This window comes from Canis lupus, chromosome X (genome assembly GCF_011100685.1).
Source record: "Canis lupus familiaris isolate Mischka breed German Shepherd chromosome X, alternate assembly UU_Cfam_GSD_1.0, whole genome shotgun sequence".
NCBI lineage: Eukaryota > Metazoa > Chordata > Mammalia > Carnivora > Canidae > Canis > Canis lupus.
This window is the reverse complement of record NC_049260.1, coordinates 28164584-28191600: the sequence shown is the minus strand read 5'-3', so window position 1 is coordinate 28191600 and position 27017 is coordinate 28164584. Positions and strand designations below refer to the sequence as shown.

Sequence of the window (27017 nt, the reverse complement as noted above, 5' to 3'; positions counted from 1 at the left end):
AAATACATAAGTATATAAAGTTACAAGAAACCAAATTGCACTGAAATACAGTTATGAAAATAATACATTTGTGGTATGCTTATAGGTACAATTATTTTTTAATGCATTAATTAACAAAATATAGAAGATGGTTTAATGGCCACTGTTATTTCCAAATGGTGATGAGTATAAGCAATATATGGAGACACTTGCAACAGGTGTCATTTGATATTAAAAAATCTGTGATTTTGATTTGTGACAAAAACTCAAGTAAGGGTAATAATGTTTAATGACCTGAAATCATATGGAGAGATGCAAAAAATAAGCATGATTTTTTTCCTGTCCAAGTTCAGGGACTCTCTGAATTCATGAACCTCTTTCTGTTGTCCCTATGGGTCTCAATTTGAAGACCTCTCAGAGTTTAGTGATAGGATGAGCGCCTTCCCTTTTATTTGATAATGACTTTATTAATATGCTATAATCCCTTTTCTTTCTCTACTTTTGGGAGGCCCAAGTATAAGCGTTTGCTAATTTGCAGTAGTTATTCTTAGCTTATGCAGTTTTACTATTTTTGCATCTTTCCCCTAGCCTTCTTTATTATTTTAAAAGATTTTATTTATTCATCTGAAAGAGAGAGAAAGGGGAGGAGAGATCATGCACATGGGGGAGGGGTAGTAGGAGAGGGAGAGAGAGTGTCAAGCAGACTTCACGCTGAGTGCAGAGCAGACTCAGGGCTCCTTGAAATTATGACCTTAGCAGAAATCAAGAGTCTGATGCTCAGCTGACTGAACCACCTATGCGCCCCTAGCCTTCCTTAGATACTAGACACAGAATAGGAGAATGTCAGTGCTGAGAATATACTTAAAGAATAACCATTTTAATCCACTCTGTTTTCATATAAGGAATGAATGCTCAGCTAGGTGCCTTGATGAACTCAAGGTTACACAATCAGTGAAAGTGCTGAAGCCAGCATAGAGTTTCTCAAAATGTAATCCACTTTACACCTGCATCAGAATCACCTGGCAAGCTGCATTTTTTTTTGCAAGCTGCATTTTTTTTTACAGACTCATCCAGGTGGTTCTGATACAAACTAAAGTCTAAGATACAAAGGTCCAAATCCAGAATGCCTGGTTTCAGAAGTTAGTTTTCTCTTAAAGCATACTGCCTGCTAGATAACAAGAGATGAGGAGGCAGGAAAATGAATCAAAACCACGGAGAGGCCTATAGTCAGTAACCTCAAGAGCCCACAATTAGTGATCAGTTTTTCAGAAGAGGAAGGATACTCATCTCCTGAAATTAAAAGAAAGCAGGAAAGAGAACATAATGGAATGTCATGTGTCCTGAAGACCCAGAGGGCAGGGTTATAGAACCACTTCAGCAATTACACAGACATGAAAAAGAAACTAAGTGAATGGGAGACTGAATTAAATCAAGGCTGATATTGATAAGCCATGTATGATGAACAACTGAGGGAGAGACGGAGATGCAGCTGATGGTGAGGTCATAGCCACCAGTAAGAAAAGTTAAGAGTTTACGGGAATGGGATGAGGCACTAGAGTCTCCCCCATTGCCTCTCTTGCCTTCCTTCATATATTTTCACAACAACCAGAGAGACCATTTTAAAATTCAAATTAGGTCATAATCCTTCCTCTACTTAAAACTCCTCAAAACCTTTCTGTTGCATTTGGAACGTCTATACTATACCTTACTCCTTATCCCTCTTTGGCCACTAAGTTTGTTTACTTCTGTTTTCCCTGTTTCCCCTGCATATTCTTCCCTCTATCTGTGATTCTATTCCCACCTCTCCTACTTCTCTCTCTCATCTTTCAGATCTTACCTCAAATGTCGCCTCCTCAGAAGGGGCTTCTTATCTATGTAGGTTGGCCCTCTGATTCTTCTTTATGTAACTCTATATTCGCCTTAGCATATAAAATGTTATAATCCTTCTTTACTTATTTATTTACTTAACTTACTTACTTGTTTCATGTTCATTTGCCCCAGGAGATGGTAAGCTTCTGAAATACAGAAACTAAATCATTATTTACTCAAACCTCATGTGATACCTCCCTTACTATAGATAATAAATATTTGTTGAATTTTAAAATGGGATAAGAGTGTTCAAGAATAGTAATCTGTGGTTAGAGGGAGTAATTCACTGTGATTCATGAGGCAGAATAATTCAAGGTAGATGATGAGGCATGATGTAGGTATGTGTATGGATGCAAAGTGATGTTTAAAGCCATTGGAACATAACAGGTCAAAGAGCTTTAAGGTGAAAGCATTAATATGTTGGTCATGATGGCATGTCAACCTATAAGTTTCAACGGGCTTATGTCAAACTCAATTATTAAGGGTGACAGGTCCCTAGTCATCCTCACTTGGAGTCTTCTGCTGATACAATGAACTCATGTTGTCTGTTCTTGCCTGTTGGCTTCTTTGCTTAAATTACCACCATAAATGATTGGAGTCTGTTGATCCCTTGGATATCATGTCCATTTCTGCATCCTCTTCATATCAATTTAGGGATGCCTCAAGTGTCCAGGAGCATCCCTTCAGTTTCACTTGCTTTGACACTTTCTTGATTCTACTGCACTGGTGCTATCGAGATGGGGGGAACTCTCAGGCCATATCATAGCAGTCCAGGCACTGGTCTTCTCTGGGATTCTTCCCAACATATCTAGAATTCCTGAAACTTGATCTCAGAGTTAGAGTGAGATGATATAGTTTTTCCTCAGAAACTCATAGTAATGGCTATTTGTCATACTATAATCCATTTCAGTCTTATTCTTTTTCCAGCTGTTAAACTTTATCTCCTTTGGGATGAGGCACGCATTTTCTATATCATCATGCAGTTTTCCCAACTCTTTTTTTGTAGAGGAGAGAGGGGCAAGGGGAGGGAGAGAGAGAATCTTAAGCTTAGTGAGGAGCCCAAGATAGGGCTCCATCTCACATGGCCTGAGATCATGACCTGAACCAAAATCAAGAGTCAGACCCTTAACTGACTGAGCCACCCAGGCACTCTGTCCAAGTCTTTTATTTATGATATAGGTAACATGTCATTGGTACTCAATATACTGATGACTTTGCAATGTACACCTCTGATCTATTCTATAGATTTCAGATGCTTTCTTTGAAACAGATTATGTACGCCTTCGTATCTTTTTCTTTGAATCCTTATGGTAACAAACTCATGCTTGGGGAAGTGCCCATAGGTAGTTTCCAAGAACAGGGGAAGCACCAGCTAATATGCCAAAATATTTACCTGCTGTATGATCTTAAATATGAAGGATGCCTTAATCTGTTCAGGCTGCTATAACAAAATACCTGAGAACCCGTAGCATATAAATGACATTTATTTCTCATAGTTTGAGAGACTGGATGTTCAAGATCCAGGTGTCAGCATGGTCAGAATCTGGTGTAGTTCTTCTTTTGGGTTGCAGACTACCAACTTCTGTTGTATTCTCACATGGTAGAAAGGGCTAGGGAGCTCTCTGGGTTCTCTTTTATAAGGGCATTAAATCCCATTCGTGAGGGCTCTACCCTCATGATGTAAGTACCTCCCAAAGACCCCACCTCCTAATACCATGACATTGGGCATCGAGATTCTAACATAACATAATGAATTTTGGGAGCAGACAGTCAAACCATAACAAGGTATAAAAGGAGGCAAACCTTTAACCTATTATAATTGCAGGCAAATGCAAATGAAGATTAAATTCTGAGTAAGAAGAGTTTGTGATGGAGTAACTGAGACTGAGGGCATAAAGACAACTGTTCAAAATACTTTAGGGTTTTAGAAGACACTGAAGAAAGAAGAGGTAAACTGATGGTTAGACTGAGAATAAAAGTAGGTCAAGATAAAAAGCAATAAAATTATGAAGAAGGATTGTGGATTAGGGGAGGGTAGTTCTATCCAGGGCTGGGATTGTGAAGCTTACAGAAAGGAAGCAGGGCAAGGATGTTTTAGTAAGTATAGGATATGGTATGAAGAATCTTCAAAACATCGAGAAAGCAATCAGGCAAACAAGTAAACAAAAAAATTTGGGATGGACTTCCTTATTTTTTTTTCAAGATTTTATTTATTTATTCACCAGAGGCACAGAGAGAAAGGCAGAGACATAGGCAGAGGGAGAAGCACGCTCCCTATGGGGAGCCTGATATGGGACTTGATCCCAGGACCCCAAGATCATGACCTGAGCCAAAGGCAGATGCTCAACCACTGAGCCACCCAGGCACCCCTGGACTATATTATTGATAAGATTTGGTTCCAATTGGCAATTTTGTTCAGTGTGGTGCCATGTACTGTTAAGAGAGTTTCCTTTGAATGTGTGCATGTGCAATTGACCGGCTATGCCGTTTATTAGTGCCATTGGGTTTTGTAAAAGTATTGGTGTTGTGTTTCTGCATCACTTTGTTTTGTTTTTCATTGTGATTATTATTGGCATGTATTGCCTTTTATATATCAGTTAAACAAGTATTTATCCTTCAAAGTGTTAGGACTGTTATTCTTCTTTACCAATTCATGATGGATCATGCATAAAAATATAAGATTGTAGCACTTTACTTTAGCTGTTTTTGCTGTATTTAATCCAGTTGGTTTTTAAAGATTAATTTGTGGTCAAATTGGTTCTAGTCATAAAGAATACATTAACAGAAGTGATGTCCATTTTAATGATCATATACAGTTTTAAGTGTCTCCAAGGAGTTGTTAAGATTGGGTTATGAGAAGATTGTTGATAGTAATTGAAGTGTTAATTATGCAGGGTGATGCTTGTTTTGTGAACTAAAGGAGATAAAAATATTTAGTATTCCGTATTATTTTTTCTACACATGCATTAATAAATTAATTCCTATTGATCTGTTTCCTCATAGATTGCCCAGGCAATTATATTAGGGATAAAATAGGAAATGGACAGGTTGATAAACATAAATATCAAGGAATAGGCTTTTGATAAATTTGCTTCTAAATCCTTGTTCTCAAAACAATCATATCATGCTGAGTATATTCCATAACATGATGAAGTCAGGATAATTCCCAGTGCTACATGATGGTAAATACCCAGGGAGGTTAACTATGCTTTGCAAACTCTCAAATTGTTTATATTTGAAGAACCATTTTTTCCCACTCTCTTTTGATTTAGACACAGGTACATTTTAGCTTCTAGCCCTGTCAGTACAGGCTAAGATAAACAAGACTGTGGGCCCTTCCTGAGACCATAATAGGGAGGATGCCAACACAAGAAAGTCTATTATTAATAGAATAAGCATGCAGATTTTGCTATGATACCCTCTTTATTTTCAAAATAAATTTTTTAAGATTTTAAAAAAATTATGCAGAGAAATGTTTATCATAGAGAGTTCAATAAAACCAACAAACCAAAAATGATAGAGTAGGGTAGCATGAAGCTATAGCCTACAGGGTCAGAATGAATTTGAACCTGAGTTTAAATACCTTAATGAGTTTATTTGAGACTTTTTCAGTCTTTCTTTTTTTTTTTTAGATTTTTAAATTTTATTTATTTGAGTAAGTGAGTGTAAGCATGAGGAGAGGGGAAGGACAGAAGGAGAAGAAGCAAATGCCCCACTGAGCAGGGAGCCCAATGCAGGGCTCCATCCCAGGACCCTGAGATCACAATCTGAGCCAAAGGCAGACAGTTCACCCACTGAGCTACCCACTCCCTCCGAGACTTTTGAGTCTTAATTTCCTCATCTCTAAAAAGATGGAAACAATGTCTTCCTCACTAATTGCTTCTAACCAACAGAATAACTTTGACATTGTTCATAAAATTCTTAAAATATATCAGTTTAATTAAGAAACAATCCAAATGGCACTTGAGTTAATAGAAGAGGAGAATAGGATGTCGAGGAGGAGGAAAAGAGAAAGAGAAAGACTAGAAATATGGATCATTCAGGTTGGGAAAAGAAGTGCTTATGTAGAAATAGAAAAGAGTCTGTGCAAAAATACCAACATGCTCACACTGGTTTGAGGGGTAAAATTATACTTTTTGTTCTTTGTGTATTTTTCTGTATATAATTTTTTCCATAAAGTACATTTACTGGTTTTAAAATCAGAAGAAACCATGTTTTAAACCAAGCAATGAAAATGATTATATTTTCCATTTCATTTATTTATTTTTATTTTTAAAAAGACTTTTACTTATTTATTTGAGAGAGAGACAGATATAGTGAGAGAGAGCACAGCAGGGAGGAGAGGGAGAAGCAGACTCCCTGCTGAGCAAGGAGCTCAGTGCAGGGATCCACCCCAGGACCCCAAGCTCATGACCTGAGTTGAAGGCAAAGGCTTAACCAACTGAGACACGCAGGTGCCCCTATATTTTCCATTTTAAATTTAATTTCACATTGCTGTTTAAACCTCCATCTCAGATCTTACAATTTAAGTTCAATAAAAGATTGCTAATGCATTCATAGTAATATTTAAATATAAAAGGCCAAGAGGTAGGTCATTCCACCAGGTAAGTGAGCACCAGCCTTTTAAAAAGCTGCCAAGTATTTGGTGTTCTTCACACACACACACACACACACACACACACACACACTCTAGTGATTATTGTATTTTGAAACCAAAATAATTTCAATTTCCTTTTTGCTCAATAATATTTTTTGAAAGTTGCTGTTTTCATGAAATAAAACATTTGGCACAGCATTATTTTACAATTAGCAAATATTTGTTATTGAGAGATAAGAATTACTGAATTAGGTGCTTTTTATATTTAAGTTATGTATTAGTAGAAACGTCCTGGTAAAAACTTCTATTCAAATAGTTATTAAAGTGATCTTTCCTATTTTTGAAATAAACAGGTGCCTATTAAGATCTTCTAATTAATTTACAAGACAATTTGAAATTTTTTACATGAACTTCTTGAGGAAAAATGTCAAGCCTGACTACCTCCCTTTGGTTGTTATTCAGCTTAATTTACTTAAAAATGCATTATTCTAGAAACACTAACCAAAGGTGACAGTTTAATTCACAGAGAATTCTTTCTGATTCACTATTTTTGCTTTGAAAATGTCTGAATGATAAACCACTGGAAATTAGAGCTTATAATGAAGGAAATTAGATAAACAGGAATTTTTATCTAAAGTGACAACAGAGTAAAAAAGCTAGCAAATAGAAGAACGGAAAATCTACCTTTTCTTTTTTAACTTCTCATAAGATCCAAGTGAACTTCAAATGAGCATGTTGAACAAGAACTACAATCTTTGTTGTATTTACAATATGTAACTACCACAGAAGAGTTCATTTTAGTAAAGGTAGCTTCTGAAGTCTTTTAAGGTTGACACTACTGCATTCTTTATTCCATGAAGTTACAATAAGAAACCATAAGGCTTTTTAATTTTTACTTTCATGTTGGAATTGGAGGAGCTATGTTGAATACATTGACTATATATTGTTTTCCAGGCAACTCATTGAATCAGATCTCTAGAGACAGTAACTTTTTGCCCATATTCAGCAGTAACATGTTTTCTAGCTTTAAGCTCTCTTTCACAAAAATTATAAAGCCTCTCTTAAAAATAATTCATAAATAATTTGTTTACAATACAGTATAATTTTTCAGACATCTTTTTTGTAGAAACAAATGTTTATGTACAGACATGTATCAGTTAGCTAATGCTATGTAACAAGCTACTTTGAAACTCAGTAGATTAAAACAACAATAGTTTATTATTCTTTCAAATCTTCAGGTCATCCAGGCAGTTCTTCATCTCTCTGTTGGGATTATTTATGTGTCTCTAGTTAGCTATCAGTTGACTAGGCATCCTTGCTAATCCTGGCTGAGATCTCTCACATGTCTGGCTGTTAGCCAGTCTAGGATGACCTCACCTGGGATTACGTGGCAACTTGGCTCTGAGTCATATGTCTCATCTCCCAGCTCTCTAGCTTAGGCATGTTCTCATGGTGAAGGTAGAGGCATGAACAAGGGAACAAAAGTTTCAAGCCCTTGTGCGGCCTACATTGGAAGTGGAACATTATCATTTCCCCTGCATTCAATTGGCCAAAGTAAGGCAATGTCCAACCCTGATTCCAAATGCAGGGGAGTAGACCCCACTTCTTCATGAGAGGAGCAACAAAATCCCATGGCAAAGGGTATGGATTCAGTAAAGGATGACATATTTGGCCCCTACTTTGCAGTTCATTTCCCATAGATGGTGACCTCTATTTCCATCAAAATTGGTTCAGATGGGAAGGTAGGCAACTGTTTACCTTATTTTAAGGAGCTTGTGTTTATAATTTAGAGCAGTTGCTCCTGAACAACATGACTCCCTTGCCAAGTAATATTGCCACACCAGAATAGTTCTCTCAAATTTTTTGCAACTCTAAAATTAGCTCCTAAATAATGCCAATATTCATCTCCCTTGAACAATATTAACTGTCTTAAGACATCAGTGTAAATATTGTGAAAAATGTGGTAAGAACTTCAAAATTAGATACCATGCTCTAAAGAATGAATACAAAAGACCATTGGACATTTGCCCAAGCTTGGGAGGCAAACCAAGTCCTCTCTGCTGTGGGCTCTCACACATCTCATGTCTCATCATCTCCCATCTTTCCATGTGCCCTGTGCTCCAAGAACTGATTCATCCCAGTTTCTTGAGTAGTTGATGCAATTTAATGTATTTGGTCCTTGGCATCCAAAATGTCCCTCTGCTTGACATGCTTTTCCTCTTTCCACATCTACCTGTTGATTTCTTTTTTTCTTTTTTAAATATTTATTTATTTGAGAGAGTGGAGAGAGCAAAAGAGCAGGGGTAGGAGCAGAAGGGTGGAAAGAGAGCCAGACTCACTGCTGAGCAGGGAGCCCAACATGGGGCTTGATCCCAGGACCCTGAGATCATGACCTGACCTGAAGGTGGATGCTTAACTGACTGAGTTACCCAGGTGCCCCCCTGCTGATTTCTTATTTAACTTTGTAAATTCAGTTCAAGGACTTCTGCCACTGCTAATCTCTCAAGCAACAACAACATCTCTTTTATTTGTGCTGACACCGTATTTATAATACCACTATTGACAGGGTTCTAACATAATGATATAATTATATTTGCTTAGGTGCGAACCTCCTTCCTGTCCATGGCTGAAGCTGTGAAAACAATGGCTGTAGCTCCTTTTGATCTTTTATCTTCCCAATAATTAAGCACCGGGAACAATATAAAGTATTTGAATAATACCTATTGAATTTAGTTGAATACTTTATCTACCCTCCTCCTTTGATACACGAGGAAAATAAGCAAATTACCAAAGAATTTATTCAAGTTCACCCAGTTGGAAAAGGAACTGCAATTAAATAAAAGCCTATTTGGCCCCAGGTGCTATATTCTTAACAGGCAACCACATGAATCTCACACGGAAGACTTTAATTAAGTGACTGGCATGTTTGAGTGGATCTCTCAAGAAATAACCACCCTAAATGCACAAATAAAACTTTTCCTATTTCCTATGATCTCAGTCTTCGTCAACCTTAAAGATTGCCTTAAATATATCTATTTTGATTTATAGCCTTCTAGGTTTTTGGTGTGGTGTATTGTTTTGTATTTTAATTTACATTAAAAAGCTGCCTTTTCCACATATCTCAGAGTTTAAAAACCTGTTTTGGGGGTGCCTCGGTGGCTCAGTCCATTGAGCATCTGACTCTTGGTTTTAGGTTCAGGTCATGATCTCAAGGTCATGGGATTGAGCCACACATTGGGCTCTGCACTCAGTGGAGAGTCTGCTTGGGATTCTCTCTCTCTTCCTCTCCCTGTGCCACCGCCCCCACCCCACCCACACTCTCTCTCTCTTTCTCTCTCTCTGTCTCTAAAAATAAAATAAGTAAATCTTTTTTGATAAAAACCTTGTTTTGGTCTCTAGAGCAGTATTTACCAGATATATTGAGGAACCCCATGCTTGGCATACTGGACTCCTGAAGGAGTTAATAGAACCCCCCAAAAGAGTGATACAGCACTAAAAACTTAGGACACTAAAGAATTTTCCTAATGTACATATGTAGAATTATCACTGTGTTATTATCCTTCAATTACTAATTCAACCTAAAATTAGAAGCAATTTTGTTTGTAGGTTATATAACTGCATCTGACCTTCAGAAACCTCAGGGGAAAGAAAAAGAATAAATTAGTTAAATTATCCCTGCTTTATTGAAAGAGATTATGAAAATGAGCAAGTAAAATTTATCTAACACTGACCCTGAATGGAATGATTGTCAAAGAAGCCCAGCTCAAAACAGCAGTTACAAAGTAGAAAATGGTTAAGAAATCTGGAGATAGACTAAGTTTCGCTTGGTATCTCCCAATTTTTCACTGTGTGGCTTTAGTCAAGTTACTTATGTTCCCTCAGCTTGGTCATCTATAAAATGGGAATGATTTAAATTGATTGTTGCAACAGTTAATTAAAATAATCCATGTACAGTGCACAGAATTTTGACTGACATAAATTAAGCACTTAATATTTACTACTCATGTCTTTCTAAAACATATGAGGTTGAATCATATGAAATTGCCAATTTAGGGGAACATGGGTGACTCAGTGGTTGAACATCTACCTTTGGCTCAGGGCATGATCCCAGAATCCTGGGATCAAGTCCCACATCAGGCTCCCCATTGGAAGGCTGCTTCTCCCTCTGCCTGTGTCTCTGCCTCTCTCTCTGTGTCCCTCATGAATAAATAAATAAAATCCTTAAAAGAAAAATAAATTCTCAATTTCAACTATATTGACTACAGAATTAAAAGTTTCATGTGATTCAAACTATTTGAAGGAAATAGAGGTAGAGTGGGGACAGAAGTTTGTATTTAAATATTCTGCCCTATGAGACTTTTGTCCTTTCTGTAGGTCTCCTGTTCCCTTGATTTGTCATTGCCTATAGGCAGTCCTTCCTCATAGCCATGGAAGAAGAGAGAATGAATTGTCCCAGGCTGACTTCCTATTGGGTAGTGGAAGAAGAGAGAATGAATTGTCCCAGGCTGACTTCCTATTGGGTAGTGGCAGGAAATGATTAGGAAGAAGTTGTATCTTGTGTAGTTGTCCACACAATTACATTGCAGTATAATTGAGAAATTATAAAAATGTTAATTTCACGAATAAGTTTTACACTTAATTAAAGGCATCTTCAGATGCCCTTTGGCCAAAGAGCTCCTTCCACTGGATCCAAACAAGCCTGAATAGTCCTTTCTCCCTCTGTATTTTGCCTGGAGCTAAGTGCCAAGAGTTGACATTTCTCTAGTGAGCATGTCCATTGTGTCACAGCATTCTTTTCCTTTTTAAAGCTTCAGAGTGTTATTTAGATGCTTTGAGATGAAGTGCTTCCTCTTGGAAACCTTATACTGTGCTTTTTCTGTCACAAAAGCTACTGTTGGGATAGAATATAACCAACCTCTCTTTCCATTCCTGGGTATCTCAACCTTAAATCCTATACCTATGTGATTCAATAAAGAAATTGAATTTAACTCTCAGAATTTTAAACTTTTAGGGCATATTTAAAGGTAGTATAAGAATGAAACCTTGGCATTTGTGACAATATGGCTGAACCTAGAGGGTGTTATGCTAGGTGAAATAAGAGTAAGACAGATATCATATGATTTCACTTACATGTGAAATCTAAAAAAGAAAACAAACAAAAAAAAACTGAAACAGACTCTTAAATATAGGGAACAAACTGGTAGTTGCTAGAGAGGAGGTGGATGGGGAAATGGACAAAATAGATGAGTGATATTAAGAGGTATAAACTTGTAGTTATAAAATAAATTAGTCACAGAGATGAAAAGTACAACATGGGGAATATAGTCAATACTATTATAATAATGTTGTATGGTGACAGATGGACTACACATATTGTGGTGAGCAGTATAGCAATGTACAGAATTGTCAAATCAGTATATTAAACACTGGAAACTAATATATCATTGTATGTCAATTATATTTCATTGTATGTCAATTATATTTCAATAATTAAAAAAGATTAAAGGTGGTATAAAATAGGTATAATCATGGTTTGTAATGTTTCCATATATTTTGAAAAAAAACTATTTGTGAATTAAGGTTATATCTAGAAATGTAAGATAGAAAATTAGTTACCATAATTATACTAATTTTTGTTTCAGAATACCTGGTAATTGAATTAGTACTGACCTATCTAATTTACAGATTGAGAAAACTCAGGCCTAGCTTAAGAATTCAGTTTTATTACACAGCATGTTAAAGATAGACCTGATCAGACAGCAAACCATGCTAACTTTTGGCTATGCACACTTTACTTTTGGGTTTCTAATAGACCATTTACAGATAATGACTTGATTTCCATTAACTATTGTTGTGGCTCCTGTAGAAAGTTCTAATGTGCAATCTGGTTGAATCTTCTCGTGTACTTAATAGTATAATATAGACGTTGGGTCTTAGTGATTGTATTTTATAAAGACCAGCTACCAAATAGCATTTTATATCTGATGACATTGTAAATCTATTATATTATAAAAATTAGCTCTTGAGTACTTCTTAGCTCCAAGGAGTATCTTGGATTTTTCTTGATTATCTGTGTAGCTCAGATTTTAGTGTTTTTCCTGGCATATAGAAGTCTTTAAAAGTACTTGATGCTAAGGAATATGAATAATATATGTTAATTCTCTTCTGTTAGAGCCCATAAAAACTTCCAGTACTTTGAAAACCCTATTATAGAAGAGGAAATGTCTCACTATGATATGATATTATCAATAATAGAAATAATATAGGAGGCTTGGGGAGAAACACTGAGGTCTTCATTTATTTTCTGTCATGGGCATCCCTGACACTGACCCCTTGGCCCAGAGAAAGTTGTTTCCCTGTCTGGGATATTGTATGTCTCTCTCTGGTTTCTCCCTCTCGATCCACTCTTCACCTTTTTCTTCCCTAGGAGGCTGACCTCTGTGGATTATATCAGCAGATTTTCTTGCCCTCTGGTTTCCAGTTGGATTTGGCTAATGGGGCCAGTTAGAGGAGGTCTCAGGGAGAGGAAAGAAAGACCAGGGTATTTATTAACTGCAGGATGGCTGCATTCATTAGCCAACTATCAAAGCTCCTGTCAGGGGACTCTCTTGGTTTTCTCTTTGTCTGGGGCCCAGTAACCGTCTCTTCCATCCTAAGTCTAGGAGTGATAATAACCATTCTCTACTACCAGTTCTAGTGACTTCTTTACACCCTGTCTTCCTCTTTGTAGATTGTCTCTTATTAAACTCTCCTCAAGTTACCTAAATCTTGCTAGGACCCTGGGACCCTTAAAGGAAGGTTCTATTCTTCACCTCCAGGTGATGACATTTAACAGGGAGAAGGAAATAGGAAATGTTATCAAAGTTGCTAAAGCATTTCCTATGCCGGGCAACATGTTGGAAACTTTATAATTATGAGCCCATGTAAACACCGTACTAAATTTTTGAAGTTGATCCGTTCTGTTACTTTGAGGCAGAATTTACAAGGAGAATTATGGAAAATATGGATTATTAAGAATTTTGGAACGAATTCATGATAGCTAATATTTATTTATTTATTTATTTTTAGCTAATATTTATTTATTTTTTAAAAAGACTTTATTTATTTATTAATGAGAGGCACAGAGAGAGAGAGAGAGAGAGGCAGAGACACAGGCAGAGGGAGAAGTAGGCTCCATGCAGGGAGCCTGATGTGGAACTCGATCCTGGGTCTCCAGGATCACACCCTGGGCTGAAGGCAGCTCTAAACCTCTGAGCCACCCAGGCTGCCCTTAGCTAATATTTATTGAGTGTATCTTATGAATAAAGCAAATCTTCACAGCATTGCCACAAGTTAGGTAATAATGTTTCCTCATCTTGTAGATAAAGAAGGTATGACACAGCAAGGTCAAGTTACTTACTCAATATCACAGGGCTGGAATATGGCAGAACTGTAATTTGAACCAAAGCATTCTGGGTATAGAGGAATATTTTTATTCACCGCATTACACCCTCCTTGTGTTTTGTGAAACAAATTTCATTAGTGCAACTTTATTTTTCTTTCCAATTTCCCTCTGCCTCAACTTGATATCTTTCAATCATCACTTTCCAAAAATGAAATCCTAAACCAAATTTTTCTGTTTTTAAGAGACTGCCTTCAATGCAAAATTTATCTATGATACAAAAAGTTAACATAGAAGTCATTATTAAAGGGGTCAGTACACAGAAGGGGTGTGAGGAAGCTCCTAGGATGCTGGTTATATTTTTGTTTCTCCCTCAAAGTGGTGATAATATGAATGTATTTAGCTTGTAAAAACTAATTGAGCTAACGCTTAAGATATGTGTAATTTCTTGTATGTATAGTATACATCCAAAAAATGTTCTTATGAAATACTTTTTATAATCCATACTTAATATAACAATCATCTATGAGAAATGCTGATTTATACTATAATGGGTTGCAAAAATATGTTTTGAAATATTTTTGCCCTTCTTTTTGGTGTTTCCAGTGCTTTTGGTGTTTGTATTATTTAAGCATTTGTAGTTACAGAGAAGTATCTTGACTTTCTGAGCAACAGAGTCATCCAGAGGTTGACCTTTCTGTAGCCAGAAGGCCATGCTAAATAACTCCTGTGTTCTTTCTCCCTTATTGGAATATTGTATTGATCTCTGTGTATTTTTGGGTTAAAAGATTGATGTAACTCTGAAAAGTCAGGAGTTAAATATTTTCATATATGTGTTTCTTTCCCTTTCAATTTTTTCACTTTGATTTTTTTCATTTTGTTTCTCCCACTTACCAATCAACCTGTTTTTTTTAAAAGATTTATTTATTTATTTATTTATGATAGACAGAGAGAGAGAGAAGCAGAGACACAGGCAGAGGGAGAAGCAGGCTCCATCCCGGGAGCCTGACGTGGGACTCGATCCCCGGTCTCCAGGATCGCGCCCTGGGCCAAAGGCAGGCGCCAAACCGCTGCGCCACCCAGGGATCCCCTCAACTTGTTTTTTTTTTTTTCTTTTGAACCTTGTCTGTGCTTCTGTATTTCTTTATATTATACAGACAATGATCAGGAAGCATTATCTCATTTTATGGTCCTTTCATCTTGTTATTTAAGGTAGCAAAGAAGAAGACAATATGTAAGTGAATGCAGTAAACTGCTGAGTAATATCAAAAATTCACTTTTTAAAGAAAATATTAGTCATGAGAGAGATTGAAGATGGAGAGCCACAGGGTTGTATGGCTCAAAGAGGGTTTAATGTTTTGTGTGTTTCACACAATAATTTTCATATACGTGAAAAGAAAGCCATTAAAGATAGGATTTTTAAAGAAATATTACTGTTTTCATGACATAAATGCCACTTACAACAAAAAGACATGGTAGATGTAGGAGATGAAAAGGGCCACAAACAAAATAAGATTTAATGAAAAGTAGCCCAAGGAACAAGAAAAAAGAGAAAAGGCTTGAAGCTTTTGAGTGCCATCCACAGTTACCAGTATTAGTAATTGAATATAGAGTGACATCTTTCTTTCTTGACTTTCACTCTTACACAGATACCAAGCTGAGAAAAAGCCAGAACACATTGTATGTGAGCTCTGCACTTTCTGTTAGCTTTAATAATTACCATAATCGTATTTATATCTAGAATTTGACCAGAAAATGAGAAGTCAAACAATAGAATAAAACCAAAAAAAAAAAAAACCCACAAACCATCCTATATTTATTGAGTGCCTACTGTTTGCCACGTCAGTCAGCATACATACACTGTTTCATTTAAATCTCAGAGAACTCTGAAGTGGTATTATTTCAATCTTCATTTTACTAGGGTACCTTGTTCCTCAGAAAAGTTAAATCACTTGCCTGAGACAGTGCAGCTAATGAATAGAAGACTTGAGTTTAAAAGTCATCTATTTTTGCCTCTCAAAGATGTGCCACTTTTGCTGTATCATAGCTTGATGTTGTGGAATGAGAATTTGAATCTAGGCAAAGAAACATAAACCATCCAAGAGAAATAAAATGTTTTGTTTTCCCTGGGGTCTTCATACCACAGGAAGAATAAGACTTTGCACCTGAACATCCATGAAGTTAGAGGCTCAATATTGTACATTTCATTGAACATCACTCTAGTTAGACCTAAAAGGGGAAATCTCACTCATAAATGTTTGAAAATACTTTTAAAACAAACATTCATTAAGAGACAAAAGCAACATTTCCCTGGATTTGTGACATAAAACATAGGTGTAGATTGAGGGTCACTAGAGGGGAAGAGATTGGGGGGATGGGATAACTGGGTGATGGACATTAAAGAGGGCATGTGATAGAATGAGCACTGGGTGTTATATAAAGCTGATGAATCACTGACCGCTATTTCTGAAACTAATAATACATGATGATATATTTATTTTAAAAAATTAAAAAATAAAATGTATGTGTTCATAGACATTTGAACCTGCAGTCACTGCCTAATTTATACTGCCAGACCTGCAGTAAATTCATTCAATCTCATCTGCTAGGAGAGATGTTTTGGTGGAACATTCTGGGAGGGTCTCTATTAGGGAATGTGGTATAACAAATAGAAACTGGATTTCAGTTGTGATACTTTAATATATCGATTGTGTGAGTTATGAAAGTTAGGTAGGAGAGCAGAACTTATTCTCTGTTCCCTTGTTGCTTTCTAAATGCCCCAACTAGATACTCCTGGAGGCCTCTGATTAGCCTACAGTCTTTCATTCCCTCTCCATTTTGATTCCAGTTTAAAAGAAAGAATTATAAAATATGTTGGCCTGTGTATGAGTTTGGATCAAAGCAAGAGCCTGTTTGCCTTGTTGACCTTTGTCTAGACTCCTTGCCCCAAAGCATAAGCTTTATAGTCCTTGTGTCTTGGATGCTAGATGATCACTATGGCCTTGGGGTTCATACTTTACTCTGTGCCCCAATACTTCTTTCTCTGTTCCTACTTGAGTGAACATTTTGTCACCCACATCCTTCCTGGTTTGATAGACTTTGTTATATATCTATCTATCTATCTATCCATCCATCCAGATACGTATTTTTGATAAGAAGTATCTCTGTCAGCTAACTATATTTTATTTTCTTCAAAACTTGACATATTTCAGTGTGTAATATTCTTTTCATCGGTAAATTTAGGAGCCACTCACTTCTCAAGAGCATCTGTAAAATTTTGCTCCTAGTTGAAAAAAACAAAAACAACAACAGAAAGAACAGAACCGAACAGCCTTTTTTTAAAATTTATTTTTTATTGGTGTTCAATTTGCCAACATATAGAATAACACCCAGTGCTCACCCCATCAAGTGCCCCCCCTCAGTGCGCATCACCCAGTCACCCCCACCCCCTGCCCACCTCCCTTTCTACCACCCCTTGTTCGTTTCCCAGAGTTAGGAGTCTCTCATGTTCTGTCTCCCTCTCGGATATTTCCCACTCATTTTTTTCTCCTTTCCCCTTTATTCCCTTTCACTATTTTTTATATTCCTCAAATGAATGAGGCCATATAATGTTTGTCCTTCTCCGATTGACTTATTTCACTCAGCATAATACCCTCCAGTTCCATCCACGTTGAAGCAAATAGTGGGTATTTGTCGTTTCTTTTTTTTTTTATAATAAATTTATTTTTTATTGGTGTTCAATTTACCAACATACAGAATAACACCCAGTGCTCATCCCGTCAAGTGCCCCCCCTCAGTGCCCGTCACCCATTCACCCCCACCCCTGCCCTCCTCCCCTTCCACCACCCCTAGTTCGTTTCCCAGAGTTAGGGGTCTTTATGTTCTGTCTCCCTTTCTGATATTTCCCACACATTTCTTCTCCCTTCCCTTATATTCCCTTTCACTATTATTTATATTCCCCAAATGAATGAGAACATACAATGTTTGTCCTTCTCCAATTGACTTACTTCACTCAGCATAATACCCTCCAGTTCCATCCACATGGAAGCAAATGGTGGGTATTTGTCGTTTTAATGGCTGAGTAATATTCCATTGTATATATAGACCACATCTTCTTTATTCATCTTTCGACGGACACCGAGGCTCCTTCCACAGTTTGGCTATTGTGGACATTGCTGCTATAAACATCGGGGTGCAGGTGTCCCAGTGTTTCACTGCATCTCCGAACAGCCTTTTTAAGGCATTGTAGACCTTCAACCAATTTTAAAGTGAAACCTTAATATCAACCCCCCAAATGCCAAGCTATTCCATGTTATATATGAGATTCTTGACAGAATTATAAAGCATGCACTCATCTTCTTATTAGTAAAAAGCTTTCCTTAAAGTTTCGTAAAAATGGCATGCTGTTTTGAGATTTACTCGTATATTATGTGTAGTAAAGGTGTTTTTACATATTCGTGTTTTGTGTTGTCTTCTTTTTCCCTTGCAATTTTTTTAAAGATTTGATCTATTTATTTGAGAGAGAGTGAGAGAGAGAACACAAGCAGGGGGAGCAGCAGAGGCAGAGGGAGAAGCAGGCTCCTCACTAAGCAGGGAGCCTGATGTGGAGCTCAATCTCAGGACCCTGGGATCATGACCTGAGCTGAAGGCAGATGATTAAGCTACTGAGCCATCCAGGTGTCCCTCCCCTGGGACTTTTAAGTGGAACTATTAGAGTAGAATTTCAAAAGAATAACTTGTAGTTATCTTTGTCAAAGCCTATATGTGTCTCGATTTTCAGAGCTGGCCATAAAAGGACTGATGGCCTTTTGGCAGGAATCTGTGTTCTCATTAGGTGAAAAACCTAGGCATTGACAGGACTTGTCACAGACATGGCTATGTGGTTGTAGGGAGAGCCTAAATCCTGTCTTCAATCTTAGAAGCTTCAGGGATGCCCTTTGCCTGGAAACCAAGGCTCTCCTTTATTTTTCTTGCCCTGGGAGAAATGCATAATCTGCATATGATCGAGGAATGCATGAGACTAACCCAAACACCTGAAAACTAATGTGGGGAACATTTTGGGGAAAGCATTTTCTGGTCCCCATACTATGGGAGCTCCCAAAGGTAATGCTCCTGGGTCCCTTTTACTGCTTCTGTGTGGCATTGCCTTTTGGGAATATTTGTTTTCCTGCTGGACTCACAGATCTACAAGGGCTAGGTGTATGTCTGTGTGATTTACTAGTGTATGCTCTAGCACCTGGCTCAGGTTTATTGATGCTCAATAAGTATCTGTCACTGATAAATTAGGACTTTCCAGAGAACCTGGGTGATGAAAGAGTTGTGAATGATTTCATATGAAGGGATTATAGGCTTTCAACCAGAAAAAGAAAATATTTGGGGGCATGACAGAAGAAATAAAATATTTGAGAGATAATCAGATGGAAGAGAATAAGCCCTAGGAAGCAGAATGATAAGCTAGTAAGAACCAGCCCACCGGGACTTAGACAGTTCTGGGACAAAATTTTGGTTTTACCGTTTTCTAGTTTTGTGACAAAGGGCCACATGTTCAACCTCTTTGTCTTATCTGTAAGATGAGTATGTGAATGCTAACCCACAACTATATTACAAAGATTATAAGATCCACTCACTTAGTAAAGTGTTTCTCATGAGTAGTTGCTACAAAAATACTAGATGCTAGGAGTGGTTACTATTCTTCCTCAGTACAATTCCCAAGCAAAGAACTGAGAAAAATAGACACAAAGATATCATGAGTATATTTCAACTCAATTAAAATCAGATCTTTCTAACATCTGAGCCATGCAATCGATCAGTTTGAGATGGTATCCAAAATGCATATTCAGAGAAAGCATTCTCTATGGGTGTAGGATGGTGGACCCTCTATGATTAGGTATTATATGTAGCCAAGTACATAAAACAGTTAAATTTTAAGCACCTACCCAGGGCAAATTGTACGTGGTCTTTGTTTCTTTGTGTGTTTACTTCTCTGTCCTTCCTAGAATCAACATTCAAAAAGTTAAATTGCTTTGGCTACAGATATCCAACTTGCGTTATTAAAAAGCAAATTTAAATAGATTGGACCTAATGATGATATATTGTTTTCTGTTTTTTATTTGGAGGGTCTCTTTTCATCCTTCACCCTTGGCAGATTAAGGGTTAGATACATTAAATATTCTTAAGCACAGCTTTAAATTTTAAAAGGCATAATCATGGAAATGGATCACTGGCAGAGTGCTTTGTTTAATTGGGAATATTTCATATTTCAGTTTGGGAAGCAGCACATAGAGAACCTCTTCAGTGACCTACAGGATGGGAGACGCCTCCTAGACCTTTTGGAAGGCCTGACAGGGCAAAAACTGGTATGTGACTTATTTATAAGAAAGTTCACATTAACCTTAGGAGGATTTACTAAGAAACTGGAAACTAATCCAGTATAGCTGTACTAGATCTAGAAAAATTCAATAATTTAATAATTAACGCTTTAACTAGCAATACAGGACCTATTCCTGAACAAAAAATCTTGCAATATTATTTTTATTTTGGCATATTCTATCCTAAACAGAACTAGAAGGTGAAATTTTTCAGTCATATAATTTATGCTAATTAATAAATATTATTCCCTTGTAATGTTTGGTATCTTTGTTATTGAATATCTTTTTATAAGGCTTTTATTCATAACGATCTTTTAAGTTTAATTTCATTTTTTGTTGTGACAAGAACACTTAGCTTGAAATATGGAAAATGGGGAGTTGCTGGTCAACAGTTATAAAGTTTCGGTTATGCAAGATGAGTAAGTTCCCAAAGGTCTGCTGTACAACATTGTGCCTACAGTTAATCATACAGATCTTCCTTGACCTAACATGGGGTTACATCCCTATAAATCCATTACACATTAACACTATTGTAAGTTGAAAATGCATTTAATACATCTAATCTACTGAACTTCCTAGTTTAGCCTAGCCTACCTTAAATGAGCTTAGAATGCTTCTATTAGTCTACAGTTGGGCAGAATCATCTCACACGAAGCCTATATTATAACAATGTGTTGACTATCTCATATAATGTATTGAATATTGTACTGAAAGCAAAAAAAAACAGAATGATTGTAAGCGTATTGGTCATTTACCCTCATGATCACATGGCTGGCTTGTAGCTGTGGCTCACTGCCTCTGCCCAGTGTCACCAGAGTATAATACTGGATATTGCTAGCCCAAGAAAAGATCCAAATTCAAAATGTGAAGGACGATTTTTGCTGAATGCATATCACTTTTGCACCATTTTAAAGTTGAAAAATCCTAACTCAAACTATCATGTCAGGGACCACCTGTACTTTATTGTGCATTAAAAAATTTCTTGAGATGTAGATATCTTTTTAGAAGTCAATATGGCAGACATCATGATGGTAGAATTTCTAAAACTCCACAACTAGATAAATGAGTTAATCCACGTATTGTATGGCACTATGCAAATGTCAGTTTAGAAATTATAGGATGAGGTGGGATTTTGGGGATTGAGAGTGAGGGTCGGAGAACCAAAGATGATTGAGATTTTGAGCTTCAGTGATGAAGGCAATTAAGGTAACATTGACAGAAATAGTTTCCCTTAATCCTATTTGGCATTATATAATTTTTCTAGGCTCAAGTCTCTTTTTTACTTTCCTTAAGTGTGTGGAAATGACCTCACTTATCTACCTTACTAACAGGTCCTTATGTAATGTTCTTTCTCTTTCCTGGTCATGCAGTAATCCCAACTGGCCTGTGGAATGAAGAGATGGTAACCAAAATAGCTTCTTTTGGAAGAAAAAAATGCTATCATTTTTCTTGAGGAGTGGTTGATTCATGCTAAGAAAGTCCTATGACAAGGGCAATTAACCCAAAGCACTTAAGTGTATTATATTAATGCCTCCCAGCCTATGTTCATTTAAAATATTCAAACTTAGAAGTGAAATGTATAAATTGTTTCATTTCTTGTAGATTGTCCCTCTCTGCCCGGCAGTAAACATTGTTTCATTTTGCTTTCAGCCAAAAGAAAAAGGATCCACAAGAGTTCATGCCCTGAACAATGTCAACAAGGCACTGCGCGTCTTGCAGAAAAATAATGTAAGTGGAGACCTGGACAAAGTCTGGATACCATGAAACAGCATGTTTAATGTCTGAGTGTGGGCTTTGGCCCCGAAAGCAGGGAAAGCTTCTCAGGTTCTCTTGTAAATCAAAGTAGTGATTTTTAAGAGTGTGTTTTCTGGTTCATGTGCATCTGCTGGTGGCTAATATGATTCAGGAAGTTAATGAATGCAGTCACAGAGGGCAGGGAAGGGCATGATCCAGACCTGATAGGGCACTCTGTGTTGTTTTCAGATTTTATTTGATACAGTTATATTTGGAGAACATATTAAGTCCTGTGGTGAATCTTAGTTTCTTAGAGCAGTGTTCTGTGCAACAAATGGCTTTTATTAGGCTGAATATTATTTTTTATGTATAAAGTGCATTCAAATATGATGATGATAAAGTTTGTTTGAATTAAGGTGACATTCTTTTAGGCACCACATCCAAGTATGAGAGTTACACAGAAAAATTGCTATTTCAACTGCAAATTTGTTTTCTATTGCTAGGTTTGATTTAGATGAAAAAAAATATATGTATGGTTTCAGAAAGTCAATAGTTATACCTGAACAAGTATGTAGATGAAAGGAGAGCTGGTCTCCTTAGAGTGTCTTTGGATCCCTCCCCTCTGCCATGATATTAGAGGCAGCCCTCCTTTCTTACAAAGTTCCTAGATCTTTCTAATCAACCAATACATTTACCAGACACTTAGTAGCGTCCTAATTACATTTACATCTCTCTTTCAAGGATAAATTCAAATAAATTGCTTGCATACTGTTACAATAACCATCATCAGTGATAGACTAGTCATGACGTGTATGTCCCCAAATGTTGTGCAGCTCATCTGGTACAGAGAAGGCATCACATGGGAAATGAGAATGAAGTCTGGGCAGCATTTGGTTGATTTTATGAATTTAGGGTTATTGTCATATTTAATCTATGAAAATTGCTCTATAGAAACATTATACTTTTTTATTATTTTCTGAAGTGATTAATTGGATATTTTCAAATTTTCAGGCAGAATTTCAAATAACAGAATAAGACCGTCAATAAAATGTTTGCCTCAATTAATCTGATAGATTCTTTTCTTTTGAAAATCAGTATCACATAAATTAAGATATTTTTTCAGAGATATTAAAATTTATGTGAAGAAGGTCTTTTTCAGTTCCCCATATTCCATTACAAAATACGAAAACAAGGAAGACAGGAGAAAATTCAAAGAATTATTAGAGTTAGCCCGTTTGATGTAGTTGATCTCCTCCCACCAAGAAAACATCATGGTAAACAATAAGTTGTTTGGATCTCCTCTAAAATAGTAGGCTAATAATGTAGCCTTAGATTTGTTTGATAAGAGGGTTTTTTCCCCATATTCTGGTTACTGATTATGAATTTTTGGGTTTCTGTATATGTTATAATTATTAATTTCACAGTTTTCAATATAAGACCAGAAGAAATTCTGGCAATAAAACAGAGAAAAGAAAATCTCTGTGTCTTTGGGACAACTAAATATTTCTTAGATCTGAAACCAAAGGCATGATTCAAAAATAGAAAAATTAACCTGAACTTCATCAAAATTATGAGTTGTTACTATGTTCTGAATATGAATCCTTTGTTTTATGCATTGCAAACATATTTACAACCTCTGGATTACATTTTTATTCAGTTAGTGGTATCTCTTGATAAAGCATAATTCTTCATTCTGATGCAGTTCATTTTTATAAATGTTCACTTTATAGTTTTGTGTCCTATTTAAGAAATATTTGCCTGCCCAAAACCATTATATTATATTTTGTTGTCATCTATATAGACTTCTTTGTTCTACCTTTTGAATTTGGATCCATATGTCATCTGGAATTGGTTATTAAATTTGGCATGAGGAATGGGTTAAGATTCAGGTTCTTTTTTTTCATTTGGAATCTAATTGTCACAACACCACATATTAAAAAGAATGTTACTCATCATTGCTCTCTAATACTAGGTGTGTCATAAAAATTTCTTGATACAAATGTATTCTGTTTTTGGACTTTTTTTCACTTCCATCTTTCTCTTTGTCTATACATGCACAAATACCACACCATGTGGATTACTGCAATTTTACAATACATCCTGGTATCTGGTGAACTAGGTTCCTCCACTGTTTTCTTGTTCAGTATTTTCTTGGTTATACTGACTCATTGTATTTCTCTATTTATTTTACCATCATCTTTTTAATTACCATATGTATTCTGTTTGGAATGTGATCAACAGTTAAATCTATAGATCAATTTGGGAAGAATGGATACCTTTATACTATTGAGCATTCCAGATTTCTCCTATGATTTTCCTCTATTGTTTTTTTTTTTAAGTTTTAGGTTTTGCAGAATGAGCAAAAGAACCCAACAGAAAAAATGGGTAGAGAATTTGAACAGGAACTTCACAAAAGAGGATGTTCAAAAATTGAAGAATAGTATTAAAAAAGTGTTCAACTTCAGCAGTAATTAGGGAAATTCAAATTAAAACTGCAATGAGATACCAATATAAATTGATTAAAATTGCTGAAATTAGAAGGGCTAATAATGCTGAGGGTGAGAATTTGGAATAATCCGAACTCCTAACTAGGGGAAAATATAATTCAGACAACTGCTGAAACCATCACATTTAGTATATAATGCAAAACTGCATAATTTTTATATCCCAACAGTTTTGTTCTGAGATGTAAATGGTGTGTGTGTGTGTGTGTGTGTGTGTGTGTGTGTGTGTGGAGAGAGACAGAGACACAGAGAGAACGTTCATAGCAGTTTAATCTGTAGTAGCCCAAACTGGAAATGACTATAGTATATTCACATGATAGCATATTATAAAGCAATGAAAATAAACAAATGATAGTTACATATATGACATGGGATGGATCAATCTCCTGAAAGAGATTTAAGCAAAAGAAGTGAGATGCAAAAGTATACCTACTATGATTTCTTTTTTCTTTTTTTAATTTATTCATGATAGACATAGACAGAGAAAGAGAGAGAGAGAGAAAGGGGCAGAGACACAGGCAGAGGGAGAAGCAGGCTCCATGAAGGGAAACCGACGTGGGACTCGATTCCAGGTCTCCAGCATCATGCCCTGGGCCGAAGGCAGGAGCTAAACCGATGAGCCACCCAGGGATCCCCAATTTCTTTTAATTAAATTTCAAAAACAGGCAAAATTGTTCCATCTGTTTAAAAGTCAAAAGAGTGGCTATGTTTTAGAAGAAGTGAAGCAGGAAAATGCACGAGTGAATCTTCTGAGGTGTTGGAAATATGGCGTATTTTGACCTGGTGCTTGTTGGCACAGGTGCATTTGCTCTGAGAAAAATTTTCAAGGTCTATGCTCAAGTACACTTTCCTGTATCAATGTTATATTTCAATTCATATTTTTTAAAAAAGTCTAAAAAAATAGAGGAACCTATACAAGTAAAGTAAAACTAACCTTACAACCTCCCAAATGCCAAACAATGGCCTATTTATCAATCTGACAATACACCCTGTATTTTTTCATGAAATTGCTTAATGAAATGTGATAAGTGAATATACAAAATTATAATATGATTAATGCATTTTATAGACCTTTTCTCGGATGGTCATATTTCTTTCTGAAAATGAAAACCTTGAGAACCACCCCTTGTTTTAGCAGGCGAAGACCCTGAAATGAGGGCTCCATTGTGAGAAGGAGCCCTTAAAGAGCAGATTTCCACAATGCTCCCATCTGAGCAAGGGCCTTAATATGGACTAGCATAAAATTGAGGTCTCTGTATGAAAGAACAGAATCTCAAGTAAAACATTTTCAAGTGGAAACCGAAAACCAGAGTGAAATAACCTTTATTTGAATTAGCCCCAGGCTAAAAGACACAGAATGTAAATGTTTAAAGGTAAATTTATTATCATTTTATACTTCTCCATTATTTTGTAATAGAAGAAAGTACAAAAGAAATGGAAAAGATTCCAAGGAACATGTTTAATAGTCTCTGGTTAGTACCATAAAGAGTAAACACAATTAAATCAAAGAGAATCTTCAAGAGAATGTTCAAGAGAATGTTCAAGAAGATTCAAGGATTGTTTTCCCTAAAGATGGGCTTAGGTATGTTATATTAGATGAATAAATGAGCCCGGGGCAAAATATACACAAAATAGCATATTAAATAAAATAGTAGATTAACCTATTTCAAATTTCCTTTTAGAAATCATAGATTCTCGAATTAGAATCAACTATAGAAGGCATTGATTGGAGATTTTGAGTAATCGTACATTAAACAATAATGTTAGTATATTTACATTCAGCCCATTATTTATTGAGTGCCTCCTGTGTGTTAGGTTGTATTCTAGGTGGTAGGAACACTATAGTCAGTGATCAGAACAAATGCAACCCTTTATGTCATAGTTTGCAGTCACATACCAGGGAACATTAAACATTTAGAATGTAGTGATAGCTAAGTAAATGAATAAGAGATATAAGAATAAGAGGTGTGAAAAGACCTCTCAGTTAAGTTGTGATATGGCTAAAGCCTGGAAGGAAGTGAGGAATGAGACATGGGATTATCTATAGGAAAATGGTCTGGACAGAGGGGTAAAAAGACCTTGAGAGAAAAAAAATTGCAAATAGGACTCAATAGGTGAGCTGGACTGAATGTGGAGAAAACACAGCAGAGCAGGAGGTCAGAGAGGTAGCAGGGTGTGTGTGGGGGGCGGGCGGGGGGGGGGAAACATGGGAAGACATTTTTAGGCTTTGAGTTTGGTTCTGAAGAAGATGACAATGACTAAATATAAAAATGTACCATAAATTGAACTGCTAATAAAACACGTTCTTTTAAAATTAGAGAAAAAGTTGATAAATAATAACAATGAAAAACTTACAAGTATTTTAAAAGACTACCATCTTTATTCAGGGAAGTTATAATAAGTAATTAAAATATAATGCAAGGGGATGCCTGGGTGGCTTAGTGGTTGAGCGTCTGCCTTTGGCTGAGGACCTGATCCAGGGGTCTGGGATTGAGCCCCCACATGGGGCTCCCTGCATGGAGCCTGCTTCTCCCTCTGCCTATGTCTCTGCCACTCTCCATGTCTCTCATGAATAAGTAAATAAA

At 36.4% G+C, this 27017-nt stretch overlaps 1 protein-coding gene across 1 annotated transcript in view; it reads left to right on the top strand.

Annotated features, from left to right (window-relative positions):
• Positions 1 to 27017, top strand: part of DMD (dystrophin) — a 2084073-nt gene that overhangs the window by 348450 nt on the left and 1708606 nt on the right. The window contains 2 exon segments of the mRNA NM_001003343.1: positions 20090 to 20182; positions 21845 to 21922. Coding sequence (NP_001003343.1) covers positions 20090 to 20182; positions 21845 to 21922 — 171 coding nt within the window.